Raw genomic sequence first — 18,718 nt, forward strand, 5'->3', positions numbered from 1 at the left:
TTTTTTGTGTGTCTGAGCAGTATGGGATATTTCCCTGGACTTACCCATCTTAAGGTTTCTGTCATGTTTTTCTCTTCTTTCTAGATTAAGGCTTTCTGTGTATTCTTTGCTCAGTATAGAGCTAAAATAAACTTTTGAATTTAGTAAAAATGCTTGAGACCTTCTCAGTAGACTCTTTTAGTGCTGTTTTTGCAGAGGTAGTTTATCTAAACTGAGCCGAAGACCATCTTAAATGTACTTGAGAGCAAGTTAAAAGATTTTTCTTGCTTGGATTTTAAAATTTTATAATCCTGATGATTTGAAGACATTTTGAATTCCTATTCTTTTGTTAGAATTGGCCAGGACTACCCATCAGGTTGAAAATAAGCTTAGTGACACTGTCTGCAAATTATTGCTTATTTTTAAAAATTTGCATATGTATGCAAATTTGCATGATGTATCTGTGTACATCTGCAGAATGTGTCTGTTAAGTGTGAGAAGTAGCAAGTTGAAATTCAGCAGTATAGCAACAAAAGAATAACAGGCGGTGAACTTTTCCCTGCAGCTTTTATCTCACCGGGGAATCACAGTTCTGCTGTTCTAGTATAGCAACACAGCTAGAACAGAGAATCATGGTTCTGTTACCATTGATGTGTGAATCCAATGTATTTGGTTCTTGTGAATGCTGACTCCAGTGCCCCTTGGGTGAGGATTTTCCTGTATGACATTCTGACTTTGCTGGTTTTTGGTATGCCTCCTGTTTTTCCAGAAGGGGCCAGAGGTGTAAATACTGGCAGTGATGCCTGAATTGTGGCTGCTGTGCTAAAATCTAAGAATCTGAATACTCGCATGTAGTGACATTTAGGCTGTGGACTCTTCAACAGCTGGGGTGTGGAATTGTGAATTCTGGCTGTAGTGCTCTGAATTGTAGATCCTGCTAGGAATGGGGTCCTGGAAGTTGAATGTAATTTTTTTTAATATGAAAATTGAGAGAGGAAAAAAAAAATCTGGATTCACACTGTCTCTACAGCATACCCGTCCTCTGTCTGCCGGCGATGCTGAAGTGAAAAGCTCGATGCCCTTAGGCAGGGAAAAGGCAGCAGGAAGGCACAGCAGCTCTATGCTAGGCCTCTCCATGGAGGAGGTAAGGAGGCTATTAAATAGCTTTTATTTACCTTGGCTTTCATGCAGTATGTGGGGCTATTTGCTCAACAAATGGCAAGTGAATGTAAATGAAAAATGTGACAGAAGAAGAGTAATTTTTGAAACAGCATTTGAGTTTTACTGCTCGTATTGCCCTTGCCTTCAATCATGCCAAGCAGAGATGTGCTTGAAGCAGTGATAGATTCCTTCCAAATTTAAATGCAAGACAGAATTCCTTAAGGATATCATTATCTACTCAGTCCATTTGCAGGACTGAATGGTCTTGTTTTCTGAAATTTGGAGATTTTTGGAAGGTTTATTTTTCATTGTTATCTATTTTGCTGACTGTTCTCTGTTTTTCTTTTTAATCAGATCAAAGTTCTTCGACGAGTGAGGGAGGAAAATGAACGGAGAGGAGGCTTCATCCGGATATTCCCTACCCCATTAACATGGGACCTTTATGGGTAAGAATAAAAATCTGATAGGATGGCACTGATGCTCCATGTTGAGGAATATTCTGTGTTAGAAATGTGTAGATCAGCTATCTTGGCATTTAAAAAGAGGTATTAAAAGTTTTGGCAAAGTTTATTTTAGTCTTGAATATTGTTTTTTCTGATCCCTTGTTCAGAAAAAGGGATCAGCTGCTGCTTTGCATAACTGCACCCCATGAAAAGCTGTTGGACATTATTTCTGGTACTGCTTTTCTGTTATAATAAAAATGTCTTCCTTTCAGATTTTTGCCATCTACTTTTACATCCTCAAGCTGTGCATGTGTACTCTTGTCATTAGGCCATAAATGCCATATAGGACTCACTCCTTCTGAAAGTTATACTATATTAGAGTTTTCTAAGTTTATTTTTCCAGTCTGTAATGTTTTCTCTCTCTCTTGCATCACCAGGAACTTCAGCTGAGAAATGATAGCCCTCCTCCTTTTGTCTTTTCTGTTGTGGTCCAGTATGTTGTCTCAATCCCCTTCTGGGATATGTTTTAGAGGCCATTTATTTCTGCACTGTACTGCCTTTCATTGAATTGAGCTCTGTCTTGATAATCCTATTTTTTCTTTTTCCTTTTCCTAGATCTTTTCTAGAGCATAAGACATCAATGAACTACATGCTGGCTACACGTCTGTTTAAGGACAGGTAGAAAGCTTCTCTGTTTGGGAGAGAGGTAAAGGGCACAAACAGTACAAAAAGGATTGATTCCTCACTTATCCAATGTTATAAACACAAGTGTGGGATTTATAGGAGTGCTGATAATTGTGCATCTCTTCTCTAGTGTGCAAATGATTGTTGGTCATATATTCATGTGTTGGTCAGATATTTATATGTTGGTTTATGTGTTTTCTGAAACCAAGGGCAAAAAGGACAATACTGAAAAGGCATGGGAATCATTGGAGTACTAATATTACTATAGACATGAAAAAACTTCAAGCACATAGATGATTTTTTTCTCTATGAAAGGATTATAGGTGGTCCTGGCTTACCTTTTGTTTCAAATTTCAAATCACATTAAAGTTTGTCTTCATGTACAGTAAGCCCTGAAATTGACTTCTCCAGTGGTTTAGTATCCCTGTGTCTTGATCTGTGCAGTCATGATTTGATGATTCTTTTTCTGGGTGGTGGTTGGAACAGTTCATGCCACTAGCTGAGCTTCCACTGAGAGTCGTATGCAGTGTCTTTCACTGTGTGTTTAATGCCCTTCCTTATCAACATTTCTTCTTGTGCAAATTTGAAATCCACTATGAAGTAACTACCAAGTAAAGACAAGATGACTGAGAAAGGAGACAGTATTTACAGAAGTTCTTCCAGCATCAGTGCTGTGCAATTTTTTTCTCTGTGTATGTTCAGGGACGTGTATTAAGAGTTCTTCTAAATTATGCCTTCTCCAGCTTAAGCCAGACAAATGCAAGCATCAATTGTAGTACAGCTGCTCAGGGCTCCTATTTTGGAGCACTGTGTTTTTTTTTTCTTCTTTGAGATAGAACTCACAGGTAATTCTGTAAATATGGTCTTGACATTGTATATGTGAAAGACTAGGAAGGCTTTTTAATCAAGGCTGATCTGGTACGGAGAGTAATTTTTGACCTTTTTCTCTATGTAGGAGCAAGACGAAAAGAGAGTTCATCACTGGAAGATCCCGGTAAATAGCTTCTTAATTCAATAATTTGTGCTCTGTAGGATTTATTATAAATTTAGATTTCCTTAGCTTCGTCTTCCAAGTTGTGAGTCAACACCTTTCCTACCTGAAATCCATGAAAATAACTTCAGAAACATAAATACAGTGCAAAAAGAATATACCCAGATGTGACAGCTCATGTTTTCATTGGATCTTAAAATTTCTCCTCATACACTTCTCATTTTGGTATTCCTACCATATAGATAAGCCTCATCATTGAGCTCTCTTGAAAGATCTTGTAATGCACAAGGATTTGGACTTCATATACTCATATATTCACTTTGTTAGAACTGAAAAGATAAATGAAACAATAAGCATTTTCTATGCTTGTTTACACTTATATAATGGGGAGCACTTTTCTGGATTTTTGTGCACTGGCAGAAAATTGTTACTTTTGATGTTTCCCTTCTGGAATCTGGCAGGGCTCCTTATCCCTTGTCTTAGGTCGAACTTGTAGAAAGTTTGGCATTTTCCACTTTTATTATGTTAAAATGCTTATATCTGATCAGTGAAGAACAAGCTGTCTACATAAATGGTTCAGACAACCAGATTGATGTCAATATGCTCTCTTGCCATTCCCCTTCTCTATTTTGTACTGTTTCAATGTCCTCTGTTAATTGTGCCCTGAGATGTTGCATGGTGGGCAGAGGCTGCTCAGTCATGAAAGTGTTGACACTAGGTGAGTGTGTCTTGGAGCTTTGAGAGGTGATGTTCTGTGGGGTACATACAAGACTCTCTTCAAACATTTACAGGCTTAAGTAGAGTAGAGTTAGACTGATGGTAAATATTTTTTCCATGTATCGGCAAGAATGTTTCTTCAAGTTTGGTCTCTTGTGTTATCAGGGAGAGAAAGATAAAGGGAGACTGAGGGATATCTGTGTACTGTGCTTCCCAGAGCAGGTCTCCATGGAAGGCTGGATAGGAGGATGGAAGTTGTGGGCTCTCATGCTCTCTTTTATGAGAGGAAGCTCGTTTCACTGGAGTTACGGAAGCGGCGGCGGTACCATGGCAAGGTTGGAGCAGCACAGGCAAGAGCATTAGGTATGCATGGCTAGAGATTTAAATGAGCAGCTGGTAAAAAGAAAAAAAGGCAAGCAAAGGACTTTTTCATTTGAAATGTGTGTGAATGGGGTTGTTCTGTTTCAAATGTTAATAGTTTTAATTTCATTCTAGTTCTGAGCTTCTTGTTTGTTTAGTGCCTTGAATTTCATTCCCACCTTCCCACACTCCCATGTGTATGATTAAAGGTAATCAGTGCTTATTTAGAGATGAGCTTGTTTGTTGCATTTTGGGTAAAGAATTCAACAGTATGTGTGCCTCTGTAATTCTTCAGCTTTTCAGAGAACGATGGGATCTTTCAGACTGATTCTCCTAGACAGCTGTGACTCTTAAGCTGTTGGGAACAGGGGTACAGAGGTGACTGATCCCCACAAGTGACTCTTCCTGCCTTTATCTAAACTCTTTCTAATAGCTGTGTGATACTGACTGCAGTAGGAGAGATTGGATGTTATAAGATGGTTTTTGCTGCCGTGTTAAGCTCTGTGATCTTTATTGGCTCATGTGGAAGTTTAGATTTTTGTAGCTTTGTTTTATTTGACACACAACATACAAAAATTTGTTTGTATATATATATATCAAGTATGGGTGTAGGTATGTCAGTATGTATGTAAGAATCAGGATAAAAATAGAGGAAAATGTCTTTGCCTCTTTGATTTTGTGTGGGCATTCTTTTTTAATTTGTAAGGCTAAAACAAGAATCTTGGTGTTCTTCTATATTCTGTATTACTGGGAAAATGGGCTTCTCAACTGATGTACAAGATGAAAGACAGAATAATATAGAACAGTCATACTTAAGATTGTGTTCTGAGATGGCAGTGTTCTGTCCTCCTAGAGGTCCTCCTCTTTTCTCAAAGAAAAGAGTTTAGGGGTAAACCAAAGGGTATAAGCAGTAGACAGTCCTCTCCACTTCCTTTTTTTCTTAATCAGCATAAGTGATTTCTCCTCTGCTACAGGCACATCAGAACCAACAAAGCTGTCCCTCAAGTCAGACACGGAAGGTGAGGAGGAAGAGGAGATGGATGAGGATGAAGATGAAGATGTAGATAGAAGTGTTTGCTCTCTTTCGGACACCCAGGTGAAAAACAAGCCAAAGCTCTCTGACTCAGTGAAAACTGCTTGTAAGGAGAGGTTACCAAAAAAACATAACAAAAAAACTGGAAATGGAGAAAAGCTGTTTCTGCAAAAACCAGACTCAAAATCTCAGTTTAACTTGCTTCAGATTCTTCAAAATCAAGGAAATTTGAGGTGAGAGTTTTCTGCATATTGCCTCTAGTTTTGACTTGAAGCTAATACGAGTTAAAATATGGAGGATGCACATTATGAATGTGAAGGGATAAGAAGGCCCTAGAGAAGGGCATAGATTTTTGTCTAACTGTGGGCTGCCTTAACATCTTGTTGGCAGAGAAGGGAGACCATTGCAAAGTCTGACAGTTTACCTGAGTGCCTGACCCGTTGGATCAGTGTAAAGCATGACCCTATAGTTTCCATTGCTGTTCTTTAATCTGATGATGTAAGCTGTTCTTTGTCAGCTCAGGCTTCTAAAATGCCTCTTTGCCTTAATGCAGGATGTCTGCTACTGAATTCTAATATTTTTCTTCTCATTCTTTGCATTTGCCAAGAAGTGGTTATAAACATATGTTAAATTCTCCAGGAAGGGTTGGATAGGAGTATCTCAGTGCTGTCTCTCTGTAAAATTAATTTTCTCATTTTGTGCTTTTATTTTTGATGATAGAATTTTTGCCTCTGGTAGTAATCTTTGCTCAAGGTCATTGCCTTCTGAGAGCAAAATTAGGAAGTAAGTTGAGAATGACAAATTACTGAAACATCTCATTGCATGTTGTTGAGTAGGACGGTGTGGAATAGAGTTATGTTCTGATGCATGACTCTTTCTTGGAAAAAGAGAGGTACTGGAGGAGATTCTATAGAAAAACACCAAGCAAGGTTTTAACCAGATGTTTTGAAATATGATCCTCCCCTTGAATGTGGGTAGCAAAACTGTCTAATTGCAGATGGACAGAAAGTACAAAAAGAAAGGATGATCATATATACCTGAGTAGGAAGACTTTATATCTTCTAGACAAGAAGCAGCATTATGTTCTCTGTGAAAAATAGAGGTAGAGAAAATGTTTCTTGTTGTTGCTTTCTTAGTTTAGTTTCTGGGAGAAACTATGAATTTTTAAATAGCTTTGGGGATTGTTCTGATGTCTAATTGTGGCAAGGACATTTGCTGCTGTGACAGGGAAGATTCTGAAACCTCTTTTGAGGATAAACATAGCAATGCTGTGTCTATATCTATATCTATATATATATATATAAAACTGGCTCCTGCCAAGAACATAATCTCTGTCTGATGTTCCTGGCAGAATCTTGCTCAGTACCCAGCACTGTTGGAATTCCCCACAGAAGGGTATAAGGCTTGTGGTGAGCTCTTATTCTGAGATTGTGTTGGGCTTGGCCCCATCTGGGGTGTCATTGATGTAAGCTTTGCTTATGGGCTGAACAGGCAGAGGAGCTGAATAAAATTTTCATCCAAGAGAAACCAGGCCCATTCTAGTCAGTTTTTGTAAGTGGTAGGACTTTTCTCTCCTTTAGTCAGCCTGATGAGGAAATATCTGCCTTCCACACTTTGGGCGTTACTGGTAAAGAAATGATAGTCAAAGAAAACATGTTCCCCCAACTCTGCCATTCCCAAGGAAGTAAAATGAAAAGGAAGTTACTTGTTTCTGAATTTAAGGCCTCAGGTTTCAATATCACCCCCACAAAAGGAGAGGCAGTGTTAAACAAAAGCCTTCTGTAGTTTTTAGTCATAGAAATTTCAGGTGCAGGCCAAGACTTGTATTATTGTGCTGATGTTGATAATGGGGGCTTCTTATCAAGCACAAATCTTGAACTGGTCATGAGATGTTTGAGTTGTACCTACACCAAAACTGGCAGCTCTAGAAAGCCAAGGTGAGAGCTTTTTCTGATACATGGTGGCCTGATGTAGAGCATATCAGTTCTCAGCAGGGATTCAGAGAGTTCTCCCAATGTTCCACACATGTAGAAAGAAAAGGTAGATGTAGTGATTAGTAGCATGCAGAGCTCAGAGGTGTTACAAGGCCTGCTGTGCATTCTGGAGTTCACTGAAGTTCCTCAAAGACAGAAATTGTAACCATGTATAGTTGCTGCAGTATAGCTATTAACAGGATGTGCACTTGTCATTGGCTTAGCCCTTCTCTGGCCCTGTGTGACCTTCCAAAAGCATCAAAAGTTGATGATTAAGCTGATACATGGATACTTCCAATGTATTTTATTTTAGCTTCAATTCTTACCTAAATGGATGCATTGATCTCTCTAAGTGTTGCTATGGTATGATTTCTGTGTAACACTAACATAATGTTCCTGAAATTTTTAGACCTGTAAACCAAAAAGACTTAATTGCTGCACAGAGTTTTTAATAGCATTTCAAGGACTTGTGTACCTGGAGTCATAAGGACTATATAAGTATGTGAGAATATTTGTAAGAAGCAGAATACAAGTAGAAAAAAATATGGTGAGGTTCCTCAGGAATTGGTCTGAGGCTGATTATATAACCAATTCAATAATGACACAAAATGTACAAATGTGCTAATGAAATTTGCTGATAGAAAATATTTGGGAGTTATTACCATGAGAAAAAAGTAGTGGACTACATATGAGAAACTGGATGACCTTGAGGATATAAATAATATAACTAGGATGAAATTCGGTAGCACGAAGTACAACGGGATGCGTATAAGAAGTAATAATTTACACCAGAAGTTCTGTCAGCTGGGTGTTCATCAACTAGAAATTAATTATAAGGAAAAATATCTTGCATGCTGGTTGATCAGAGGAAGTTTCTGAAGTCCTAGCTCATGCATGCATGAAAACACCAAATGTGTTCCTGGGCTTATCACTTGACATACTTCTGAGACTTGATGTGGAGTATTGTATCACCCATACTCATGGAAGGCAAATTGTGAGTGGAGCACAGGTGGAGGTGAGCTGCTGGTCTCATCATGTCACCATTGTGGGTGCTTTGTTAGAGGACACTGGCAAATGTGGATAGTTCACATTAATAAAAGGAAAACTATGAAAGGATGTAACTCAGTTAACAAAAACATTCAAGGTGGGAGATCTGTCAGGGATTATATTTAAGGTACAGGACAATTTTGGAGAAAGAAAAAGCAATTATAATCTGCTCATAAGTGAAGCTGCGCTGGGCAGACAGAGGAGATTCCTATTTATTAGAACAGTAAGTTCTGGAATAATATTTCAGGAAAGTAATGGGTTCAAAACTCTAGTTTATTTAAGATGAAACTTAAAATTCTACAGAGCATATTAGGACACTTCCTGTGATAGAAAGGGAAATCTGTTGCTGACACTAAGGCCAATCTGCTGCTATATCCTTATGAAAAGGTTCTAGCAACTGTGGGGAGAACAATGAGGAAGAGCAGAGGCTGGGAGAGCAGAAAGTCTGAGGATAAGGTTTGGACCAAGAGGACAATGAACAGAATTAGGCAGAGCTTTCAGCAGTTTTTCTCACAACAGATGCATATACTAAAGTGCCTACTATTGTGAGGGAATGAGAAGCTGTGTCCCTCCCAGTCTTCTCCTCAGTTCATGCTTACAGCTTCCCAACATGTTCAGCCAGCTGCACAGCAGATTTTGCTGATGTTCCCTCATTCCTCAGTGGTGCCTTGCTCAATGAAATTTGGCTTGTATCCCTGAGCTAGCAGGGGAAGAGCTCACTTTCACAGATTTAATTCTTTCATTTCTAATGGGAATTGCAGGGCCTTTGTTATAGCTCTGGCACCAGTACCAAGCCCTTTGTTTATTTTGTGGTCTGTTGTTGTGGTGTTCAAAATGTTTGTGAAAACAGAGGCCCAGTAGAGCCTTGAATTTGTTTTAAAAATATGGTTTTGCTGATGTCCATGTTACTGGCTTTTAGAGGAGAGTAACCAAGGCTGTAAAAGGCAGGAAGAACATTCCATTTTTAGAATTTATCTGAGAGAGTGTGTATTATCTTTTGTACCTCCTGCAATACCTACCACCCCATCTTGGTGAACTGAAGGTCTGCTTGAAAATGCTGATGGGGTGAAGGGGTTCTCCTTTCTTTGAGCTTCAGCATTAGTGCACTTAGGAGGACCTTGCTGACTGTACTTTGGTTCCTAAGCTGTGCCTGACTGCTGTAACTCTTCCCATTCCTGTTCTGAAGACAACTGTTGATTCTTTTTGTCCCCAGCAAAGTTCAAGCTCGTGCAGCTTTCTCTGCCTATCTACGGCACGTTCAGCTCCGACTGGTGAAGGAGGCTGGCGAACAGATCCAGAATCCTGCCTGGGCTGCCAAAGAGGATGAGCAAATGGTAAGAAGCTTTGTGTTGGCCAGACTGAGAAGCCAAGTTGGAATCTACCTTGAGAGTTTTGAAGTCAGTTCCTATTCTTGCAAGTACAGAAGTCCAACTGAGATGATGGTTGTTCATCTTTGTATAGCTGCCAGCGCTGTATTTTTAATATACCAATGTGGTAGGACTGCTAACAGACCTCAGAGCAATGAGAGACAGCTCTTAATGACTAGACTCTGTTGACATTCAGGTTCCTCAGATCTCATGTTGAGATTTCTGAGCTTACCTGCTCTTGAATTCTTCTCTAGAAGATTCTTTGAGAGTACTTGTTAGGATCTGGTTTGTGCTGCTGCATTAAGCAAAGCCTTTGTCTATTCAAATAGAGCAGGTACCCAGTTAAGCTTTTTCTCTTATGTACTGTTATAATATATCCAGACATCTGTGTTTATGAATCTTACTTGCATTCTAGATAGAGGAAATTAAAGTAAAAGCCACTGAGAAGAGAAGGCAAAAGTGATAGACTTTTCAAGGCAGTATTTTGAAGTCCTGTGTTTGATATGTATGCATTTTAAAAAGCACAGCTATCCCGGATCCTTTCACAAACCTTCCTAAAAGAGCTTTGTACAGTAGGCTCTAGAGCTTTCTGCATATATTCTCACTGAGTGTGTGTTGCAGGGAAAATGTAGTTCAGAGATAAAATTGTGTGTCAAGAATAATCATTCAACTCAGTGGAAAATGTTACCTCTGCTCTTTCCAAGTGGAAATTAAAACGGGCTTTTTGAGAGTCACTTTGTCTGCTGTACTGTAAAGAATAATGTTTAAAATAACAGATCAAACCAGCCTGGAGTAATGGCAGTGAGAGGCGAGCTGTGAAATCCAATAGTTTGGCTGTGAGGCTGCTCATTTATGCATTAGCAGAGCTCCTAAGCAAAAGCAAATCCAGAGGCGAGACAGAAAGGGTTCAAAACACCCACAGGATGCATCTTGCCTTAGGATCTGCCTTGCCATATGTTTCCCCCACCAGAGGTCAAACAGACATGGTGAGGGACTGGAATTACATGGCTGTAGATGTAGACGTCTAGTGCTATGGAGAGGATGTGGCAATAGCATATAGTTGAAAAATGATGAAATTGGGCTACCCACTGTAGTGGAGATATCTGACCAAGATCCCCTTTCCTGTGGTACTGCTGAGAGAGTTTTATGTCAGTGCACTTTCCACAGGCTGCCTTTAACACATTGCATGTGGGTTTTTGGAAACATTCTCCTAAGATCTGGACTTTACAGGTGTGTCACTGCATTTTGCTGATTGGTTATTTTTTCCTTTATCTGCTATGCTTTTGAGACAAACACTTCCTAAGTGTTCAAAATTCTGACCCACTTCAGGCAAGATACACCACTGTTTTTCTCCCCCACATTGGATTTATAGGGCCGTATTAAAAGTGCATATTGCAGAATGCCTTTGCCTGCCAGTTTCAGCTCATTTTCTCAGGACAATGTGTATAGTTCCTGCCAGTCCTTAGCTGCTGTAGTATTTCTATTCTCTTCTCCCCACACCTTGCAGACAGCACGTTGTTAGCTCCATCTCTTGCTTGCAGGACCTCATAATCCGCTTTCTGAAGCGAGCTGCCAGCAACCTGCGTCCGTCTCTGAGGCTGCTGCTCCCCAGCCGTCACGTCGGACTGACGGACAGGCGGCGCATCCTGGCTCGCCAGCTGGGCGAGTTCATCATCTGCTACAACAAGGTGACTTACACTTTTTGAAATGGGTTTTCTGGTTCCTCTTTTCTTCTTACAAACTGTTTTGTGCAGGCTGTTTCAAAGGCACTTTTCTGTTATTTACATGATCTGCTTGCAGCTGTACATCCAACAATGGTACTTTCTTGAAATTGTCAGATAGACAACGGTATTATTACATAATATATGCAGGCCAGTAGTTATGTGCATAAAAAGAAGTGGTGAAATGAAGTGGAATTTAACTGGCAGTGTGCTTTTTCTTTGCCTTGTCTTTGATTCTAATGCTTTGTAATGCCTCTTCCCACTTCTTATTTTTATGGGGCTTCTTTAAATATATTTTGTTTTATACAGAACGGCATGAAATATGTATTTTACGATTTACTTGCTATACTGAGGGACTGCTACATATCTATAGTAATGTACTCTGCATGCTCAGTGTAAAGGAGTTGTGGGTCCTAATTTAAATAATTTTCACATCTTTAGATGTAGGTGGTGTTGTTCTTAGCATAGTGGTTTCAACCTAATCTTCCTCCTGCAAGGACAGCTTCCCCTTTCCTTTGCCCCCTAGCATTTCTTCAGTGTTAGAACAAGGGTAATTGAAATTCAGCTTTCAGGGCCAGCTGTGCAGAGGCCTTCAAGCTTCTACTCGTTAGGAGAGGATGTTCACTTACATTGCCTTGTCAGAACTGACATCTGGTAACTTGATCTGTCTAATCAGGGTTGGTATTGAACCAGGTCTGTTCCAGGGAGTGCCTTGTATGCCTAATGGTCACTGAAGTACTCTGTTAGGAGGAGCCACAAAGCACTTGAGTGGCTCTGTGGTGAGTGAAGAATGCAGCTGCTTTGGATATAATTTCCAGTCAAATTGTATTCAAACATTAGGATTTTCTGCTAACTCTTGAGTAAATTCACAAAATAAAGCTGTGTAGCTGGTAATAAATCAGTCCATAAACATATTTTCTCAGTCATAAAAAGTGAGAACATATCACTTGAGGTTTCAGGGCATATGTGTTTAATCCCTTGAGAAACTGTTAGGCTGTTGTGAGGCTTTTTGATTTTGGATTCCAGCATACAGACTTCTTTCATTGGCTTGTAACTTCAGATTTAATATGAGTAGATTTAATATATTAAACGGCAAATTTAATACTTGCTGTTGTATATCAGCTATAATGACACAGAATAATACAGCTCCAGCAAATTAAGTCAAACCCATCACATATTATCCAGACATTTACTTAAGCAGTAAATGGTAAAGATGTCCCAAACTGGCTTTAACTTCCCTGTCTTGAATTATGTTTTAAAATATGTACCTGACCCTTTTTTCCTGGGAATGCTTAGGGTAACAGCGGGAAGAAATGAAGTGGAGGTCAAGTCTGGTCAGACAAAGTTTTTAAACTGGTACTGGTGTTTCAGACAGGTCTGAAGGTTTTTCTAATGAACAGATATATTTGGATCAATCCAACCTCTAGTGCCAGCCTGTTCTACTGGTGTAAAATAGACCGTTTGTATCTGAAAATTTGCTCCTGTTTTCACCCACAAAGGCTTATCATTTATTCCAGTAGATTTCAATGTATAAGCACATTTGCCATAGGCTGTATTGTTTTACTTTCTTAGTCTTTGCTAAAGCAGTGGGGTTTTGGTATGTGTATAAGCCCTCAATTTGCTGCTTGACAGAAGAAATTAACTCAAGAGAACTACTAGTTTATAGTAGAAAATCTGTTGATTTTTCTACAGACATCCTTCAGTTTCTTTAAGATTAATTTTATACTTTGTTCCTTCTTCTATCTGTCTACTTCTGGGACAAATGCATTGATAAAAGCTGTTTGGAGGAGCTCTGTGGCAGGAACAACAAAATGGAGAGGGGCCCCAATATCTGTAATGAATGATTTAATTTTTTTTTTCCCTTCCATACTTCCTTATGTTCTAGCAAAGAGCGTAGTTGAAGGAACAGCACGCATTTTTGAAGACTTGATCTTTTCTCAGCAAATTATTTGTGTCAGGTGGAGGAATGGACTTTAGTGTATGCTTAGGATGCTGTCTCTGGGGCTCTCTATATTTATTCATGTTGTTGCATGTAGCAATGTTCTTTTTTTCTTAGCTCCTATGGAATGGGGTTTTGTATTCCGGGAGCTGTAGCTATGCCATGGAACATAGAGACACTTACTGATACTGCTTCTTAACAGGAAACAGAGCTGATGGTTCAGAAACAATCAAAAAAGGAAGAGGAGGAGGGAGTGAATCCTCAAGATTTTCAGAACTTCATTGCCAGAGCAAGGTAGGAATAGATTTTATTCCCCTTAATAAATGATCTTTTAGCCTTGAAGCATTGTTCTAAAGATGATTTGATTGATCTAAAGCCTCTACATACCTTTATTAACTGTAAGACCTATTCCTGCTGAGGGACAGAGAGCTTGTCTTCTCTTGTCTCTTCCAGCAACCAAACACTTGTAACATCAGCATGTGGTGCATAGGGAAGAACATACAATAGATGTTTTGACCATTAAGTTAACTTCCCAAAGGACAGCAGTGGTTGCCCTGGCCTGTGTAAATTTCCAACTGCTGCTGCTTAATGGTTTCCTCTCCTGTGATGCTGGACCAAATAAGGCCGTACTTCAGAAGGAGAGTGAAACTAGAACTGCTGCTCAGATGATCTGGAGCTGCTGTGGTTGAACAGTTGTTACAGCTCTGACTCAAGTTTCTGCCCTCAGAAACAAATCTCATGCTTGCTGCCTCTCTTCAGGAATTTTCCAGGTCTGGATTTTCTGAGATGAGCAAGGAAGGGAGTTAGGCCTCTCATTTGGCCTGCTAAGGCAGTTCAGTTCAAGCAGTTACTTTCACAATGGAAAAGCAGCATTTTCTATCAGTGCACTCTATCTGCTTTAAACTTTAAAAAGTCTGCTAAGAAGCATATTTTGAAAATAGTTGAGTATTCCTTAGGGCCTGTAGCATTGTATGAAGAACAATGGTATTATAACTATCTAACTGTGGAGAGGTCTGAAATTATTCAGTGAACCACAATTATGTTCTCAAACTCTCCAGTTCTTGAGGACAAAAAGCAATTCCTCTTGACTCCATTATTTGGTCAATATATGACATGCCTATATAGGCAAGAACCCCTGTCAATATCTGGACAGAGTTTACCTGCCTTTTCAATGTCCATCTTCTTTTTTCTGTGAAGATTATGGTCACTTCTTTTGTGTGACTGCTTTTTAAAGTGTTCTTTCTTTTTCTCTTTGGATAGCAGTAATAGTGAATGATTAGAAGTGGGTGGTAGCTGAGGCATCCTAAGTTCAGGTGGTTTCACAGTCTGTCTTGATACATTCTTATGAAAACAAGTATTTTACCTTTTGCTAATATAATTGATTGAGTCATTAGTGCAACAGATTTACAGGATTGCAGAAAAATCTTCAGATAAAGATGCCTGACTGCCATACACCATAGGATCTACTGCTCTTGCTAGAAATGCATATTATGTGGGCCCAGGCTTTTGGGTCTCTGAACATTCTGGCCATGAAATATCTTCTGTGTCCCAGGCAGGTAATTTTCCTTTTTGCAACAGAAATGAGAAGAGATAGCTGCATGGAACAGATCTGCAAATTCTTCTGTTTTGATATTATTGGCTACCATGCCATCATGGCCTGATGCACAGTCTAGGCTGGGGCTGCAGTTTTTTGCTGGGTTGTGTGAGTGAGTGATATAGAATAGTTTGCCAATGATCAGACAATTTATAGGGATGATCTTTCTGCTTCTTATGAAGTATGAGGTGTGTTTGAAAACTCTGATATCTGACACTACTTGGCATGGTGCTTCAGACTTAAATCAGTGAGCAAGTCATTTGGACCCAAGTAAAGGGGATAGATTTCCACTTCAAGTGTTCATTCTGCAGCACAGTGAATGCAACAGTGGAGAAAATGGGTGATAAATGTTGCTTCTTAATTGAAATGGTCTTATTGACTCTCTAACTTTGATATCATGTGGATGTCATTGTGTTTAGTTGTATGCATGCTATGACCAGTGATTCTAAACATCCTCAATGCATTGTAAAAACACATACATACTGGTAAATTCATTTAAAAGCTTAAAGCACCTTTCCACATACAACTGCTCATTCTTGTATTTCCTTTTCACTTTTCCTCCCAGAATAGAAGTGAAGTTTGGATCTTCAGGGCATGCTGCAAACTTCAGTGTATCAGCTTTAGACGTGGTTTTTACCAAAGCTTAAGCTAGCTAATGCTAGTTACAATTGTGATATTCAGAGGATATTTTGAAAGATTCTAACTGCTGCTCTGCTACTTTATACTCCTGTGTTACGTTTTCTTATAGTGTTGATGGCACTACACTACTTGCTTTGGTGTTTGCCATGCCACACAGCTACTTGCTGAGGCAACAGTACAAAGCAAAAGGAAAGCATTTTAGATACCAAACAACCAGAACTACAGCTTGCACAAGCTCTAATAAGAATGGCCAAGTAACTGATACTGGTTTGGGACCAATAGATGTTTAGGATATTGGGGCTGTCCCACTTTGTTCTTGTAAAGAAAATAAGAAACATAGGCAAGTTTTGTGAGTTTCCCAAAAATATTGACTGTTCTAGTTGTCCTGCAGTTTTGGCTAATTAACAAGCTTTTGCCTTCTTTCCCCTTCTCCCCCTACTGCTGAACAGAAACTACTAATGGTGACTATAAAACAGAGACTGAGCTGAATTCTCTCATGAGAAAATAGTTGCTCATTCTAAAGAGCACCTGCAGAAGATTGACAAATTTAGCTGTGAATGGAATCTCTCATGTTGAGCTAATCTCCCCAGATGTGTTCAAAGTATTCACTTGCTCTTTATTTATCCTGGGAAGGCTCCTGAATTTCCTACTGCATAAGAAAACAATATTTTAGTGGGAATCTCAGGTTTAACCAGGACATGTTGCCTTCCTTTTGCTCTTACCCTGTAGAACTGAGCAAATCATTAGCTTGTCTAGTGTCACCTTTTTTTTCCCCCACTCCACTCTTCAGTTTCCTTATCGTTTATTGCCTTTGATTGTTACATGAATGCAGAAAAGCTGTGTCCTCACTCTACATCCATTCTTCTCTCCTTATTGCAGTGAAAGTGACCTGGAGGAAGTACTGACTTTTTACACACAGAAAAACAAATCAGCAAGTGTCTTCCTAGGAACAAAATCCACAACCACAAAACACAGCAACAGCAGTCACCAGTTAGAGAAGCAGCCCCAAGGTGGTAAGTTTTGGAGGCAGTTCTGAGATGATGTTGTCCAGACAAATCTAGTTTAACTTACGTCTATGAAAAGAGAACAATCTCTCCACAATATTACTCAAGTTTTCTGAGGTTACGTATATTTTTGGTTTTTTTCTTCTTTTTAGCTCAGTCTTATGTGAAGACTAGAGTAGCTTCACTCCTGCCTTCTTTTCCTGAAGTGAAATAGGTTGAACTTAGACTGGTATTTATAAGGAGCTAGATATGGTAGTTCATGACTGAAATGAGAATGTGCAAACGAAGGCAATAAGAATTGAAATGAACAGAGAATCCTGAAATCAAAGTAAGGGATTAATGAAATCAAGATCTTAAATTTTACTGCCTGCAGTGAGTGTATCCATTGGAGGGCAGAGAGTGTATATTTGAGCCTAATTAGGCATTCTATGGTAGGAAGAGTGTGCTAGCCATATGTATCTAGTAGTCCATACTACTATACATGACAGCATAATTGTCATCAATGAAGTTCTGTGGTCTACAGGAAGTATTAGCAATAAAGTCAATCACAACAAGGGTAAATTCTGCAGCATTGTTCAAGTGATTTGCAATGTTCTACTTCCTAACTCCTTGATTTTGTTATAGAGCATCCTGAGATGGTGAAAAACATAAAAGGCGATCACTCCAAAAGTTCAGTTGCAGATTTGTCTGCAGAAGGAGCACTAAAAGGCTGTAAACCCAAAGAAGCTAAATCAAGCTGTAAGTGAACTGACTTAAATAATCATAAAAAAAAAAATTGACTTCATATACTCTTTTAAAGAAAGGTTGGAACCTTTGGGTTCAAACAGAGATACAAATGCCCAGTTTGTACTTTTAAACACAAGAGAAGATACTGTAGAGTGGGTAGTGGGAAAGAGTTAGCTGCCCCTCCCTGGGGGGGATGATCTAGATATGGCAGGCTTTGAAAGAAGATATTTATCATGTAGAGCCTCTTCTTGTCTCTGCTAGTAGATGAGGTCATTTTGGCTTCAGTGGGTCTGAGTGCAGGCATTTGATGTGTTGTTATTATCAAAGGACCTAAAAAGCAGATTTTCCTCATATAGTATGTTTATTATCTTTGTATAGTTCCAGAAGGACTCACCTTCTCCTTAAATGCCGAAGTGAAATTACCTCAGTGCAGCCCTCCTGGTGCTTCTTCCTCTGTTCCTGGTGCCACGCTGCAGAGAAGTACCAGTTCTTTGATGCCATCTCAGCCTGCAGCCTCTGAAAATCCAAAGGTGTCTGGTCAGCCTTCATTGCCGGCCCCTCCAGCTGGTCCCAGACTGATTCAGTCCCCACCCCCACTGCACTCCTTGCAGAGCACAGCTCCTGACAGCTCTTCTGTCCTCACAAACTCAGTGTCCACTGAGACTTGTAGCCTTGCAGGGTTACATCGTCGTTCTGGTAACTACACCATTGGCCCATTCTCATCTTTTCAGAGAGCTGTTCAAATCTACAGCCAAAGATTGTCCCAAATACCCTCTGCAAAAATAGGTGAGTGCTCTGGGATTCATAATAACCTGCTAGTTCAGTACAGAGACTGTGTAATTTCTGTTGTGGAGTAGGTAGAAATTTTACATTTCCAGAATTGAGTCTTGTTGGATGGTGCTAAATTTCTTACAGAAAGCAGGAGTACAGGATGCAGCACTTGATAGGCAGATGCCCTTTTATTGACCAAATGAACAGGCAATCATACATTCATTTGGGTTCAAAAAGACCTTTCAGATCACCAGGTCAAACAATTGATGCTTCCAAGTCCAGCATTAACCAGATCCCTAAGAGCTCCATTTACTCCATGTCTTTTAAGTATCTTTGTGGTTTGTGACTCAGCCACTACCTAGCAGCCTGTTCCAGTGCTTGATAACCCTTTTTCCTAAAATTCAGTCTAAATCTTCCCTGGTACAACTTGAGGTCATTTCCTCTTGTCCTGTTGTTTGTTATTTGGGAGAGGAGGCTGACCCCTACCTCATAAAAACCTCTTTTCTGGTAGTTGTAGTGATAAAGTCTCCCCTCAGCCTTGTGCTTTGAACTCAGCCTTTGAACTTGTT

General features: G+C 39.6%; 1 protein-coding gene across 1 annotated transcript in view; it reads left to right on the plus strand.

The window, feature by feature from the left end:
• Positions 1–18,718, plus strand: part of TTLL5 (tubulin tyrosine ligase like 5) — a 127,042-nt gene that overhangs the window by 38,691 nt on the left and 69,633 nt on the right. Inside the window, exons 17-28 of the mRNA XM_066551927.1 lie at positions 1,010–1,123; positions 1,495–1,586; positions 2,199–2,261; positions 3,223–3,261; positions 4,193–4,338; positions 5,310–5,601; positions 9,602–9,722; positions 11,297–11,443; positions 13,618–13,709; positions 16,528–16,661; positions 17,277–17,390; positions 17,757–18,164. Coding sequence (XP_066408024.1) covers positions 1,010–1,123; positions 1,495–1,586; positions 2,199–2,261; positions 3,223–3,261; positions 4,193–4,338; positions 5,310–5,601; positions 9,602–9,722; positions 11,297–11,443; positions 13,618–13,709; positions 16,528–16,661; positions 17,277–17,390; positions 17,757–18,164 — 1,762 coding nt within the window. The remainder of the gene's footprint in view (positions 1–1,009; positions 1,124–1,494; positions 1,587–2,198; positions 2,262–3,222; positions 3,262–4,192; positions 4,339–5,309; positions 5,602–9,601; positions 9,723–11,296; positions 11,444–13,617; positions 13,710–16,527; positions 16,662–17,276; positions 17,391–17,756; positions 18,165–18,718) is intronic.

Source organism: Molothrus aeneus, chromosome 6 (assembly GCF_037042795.1).
Source record: "Molothrus aeneus isolate 106 chromosome 6, BPBGC_Maene_1.0, whole genome shotgun sequence".
NCBI lineage: Eukaryota > Metazoa > Chordata > Aves > Passeriformes > Icteridae > Molothrus > Molothrus aeneus.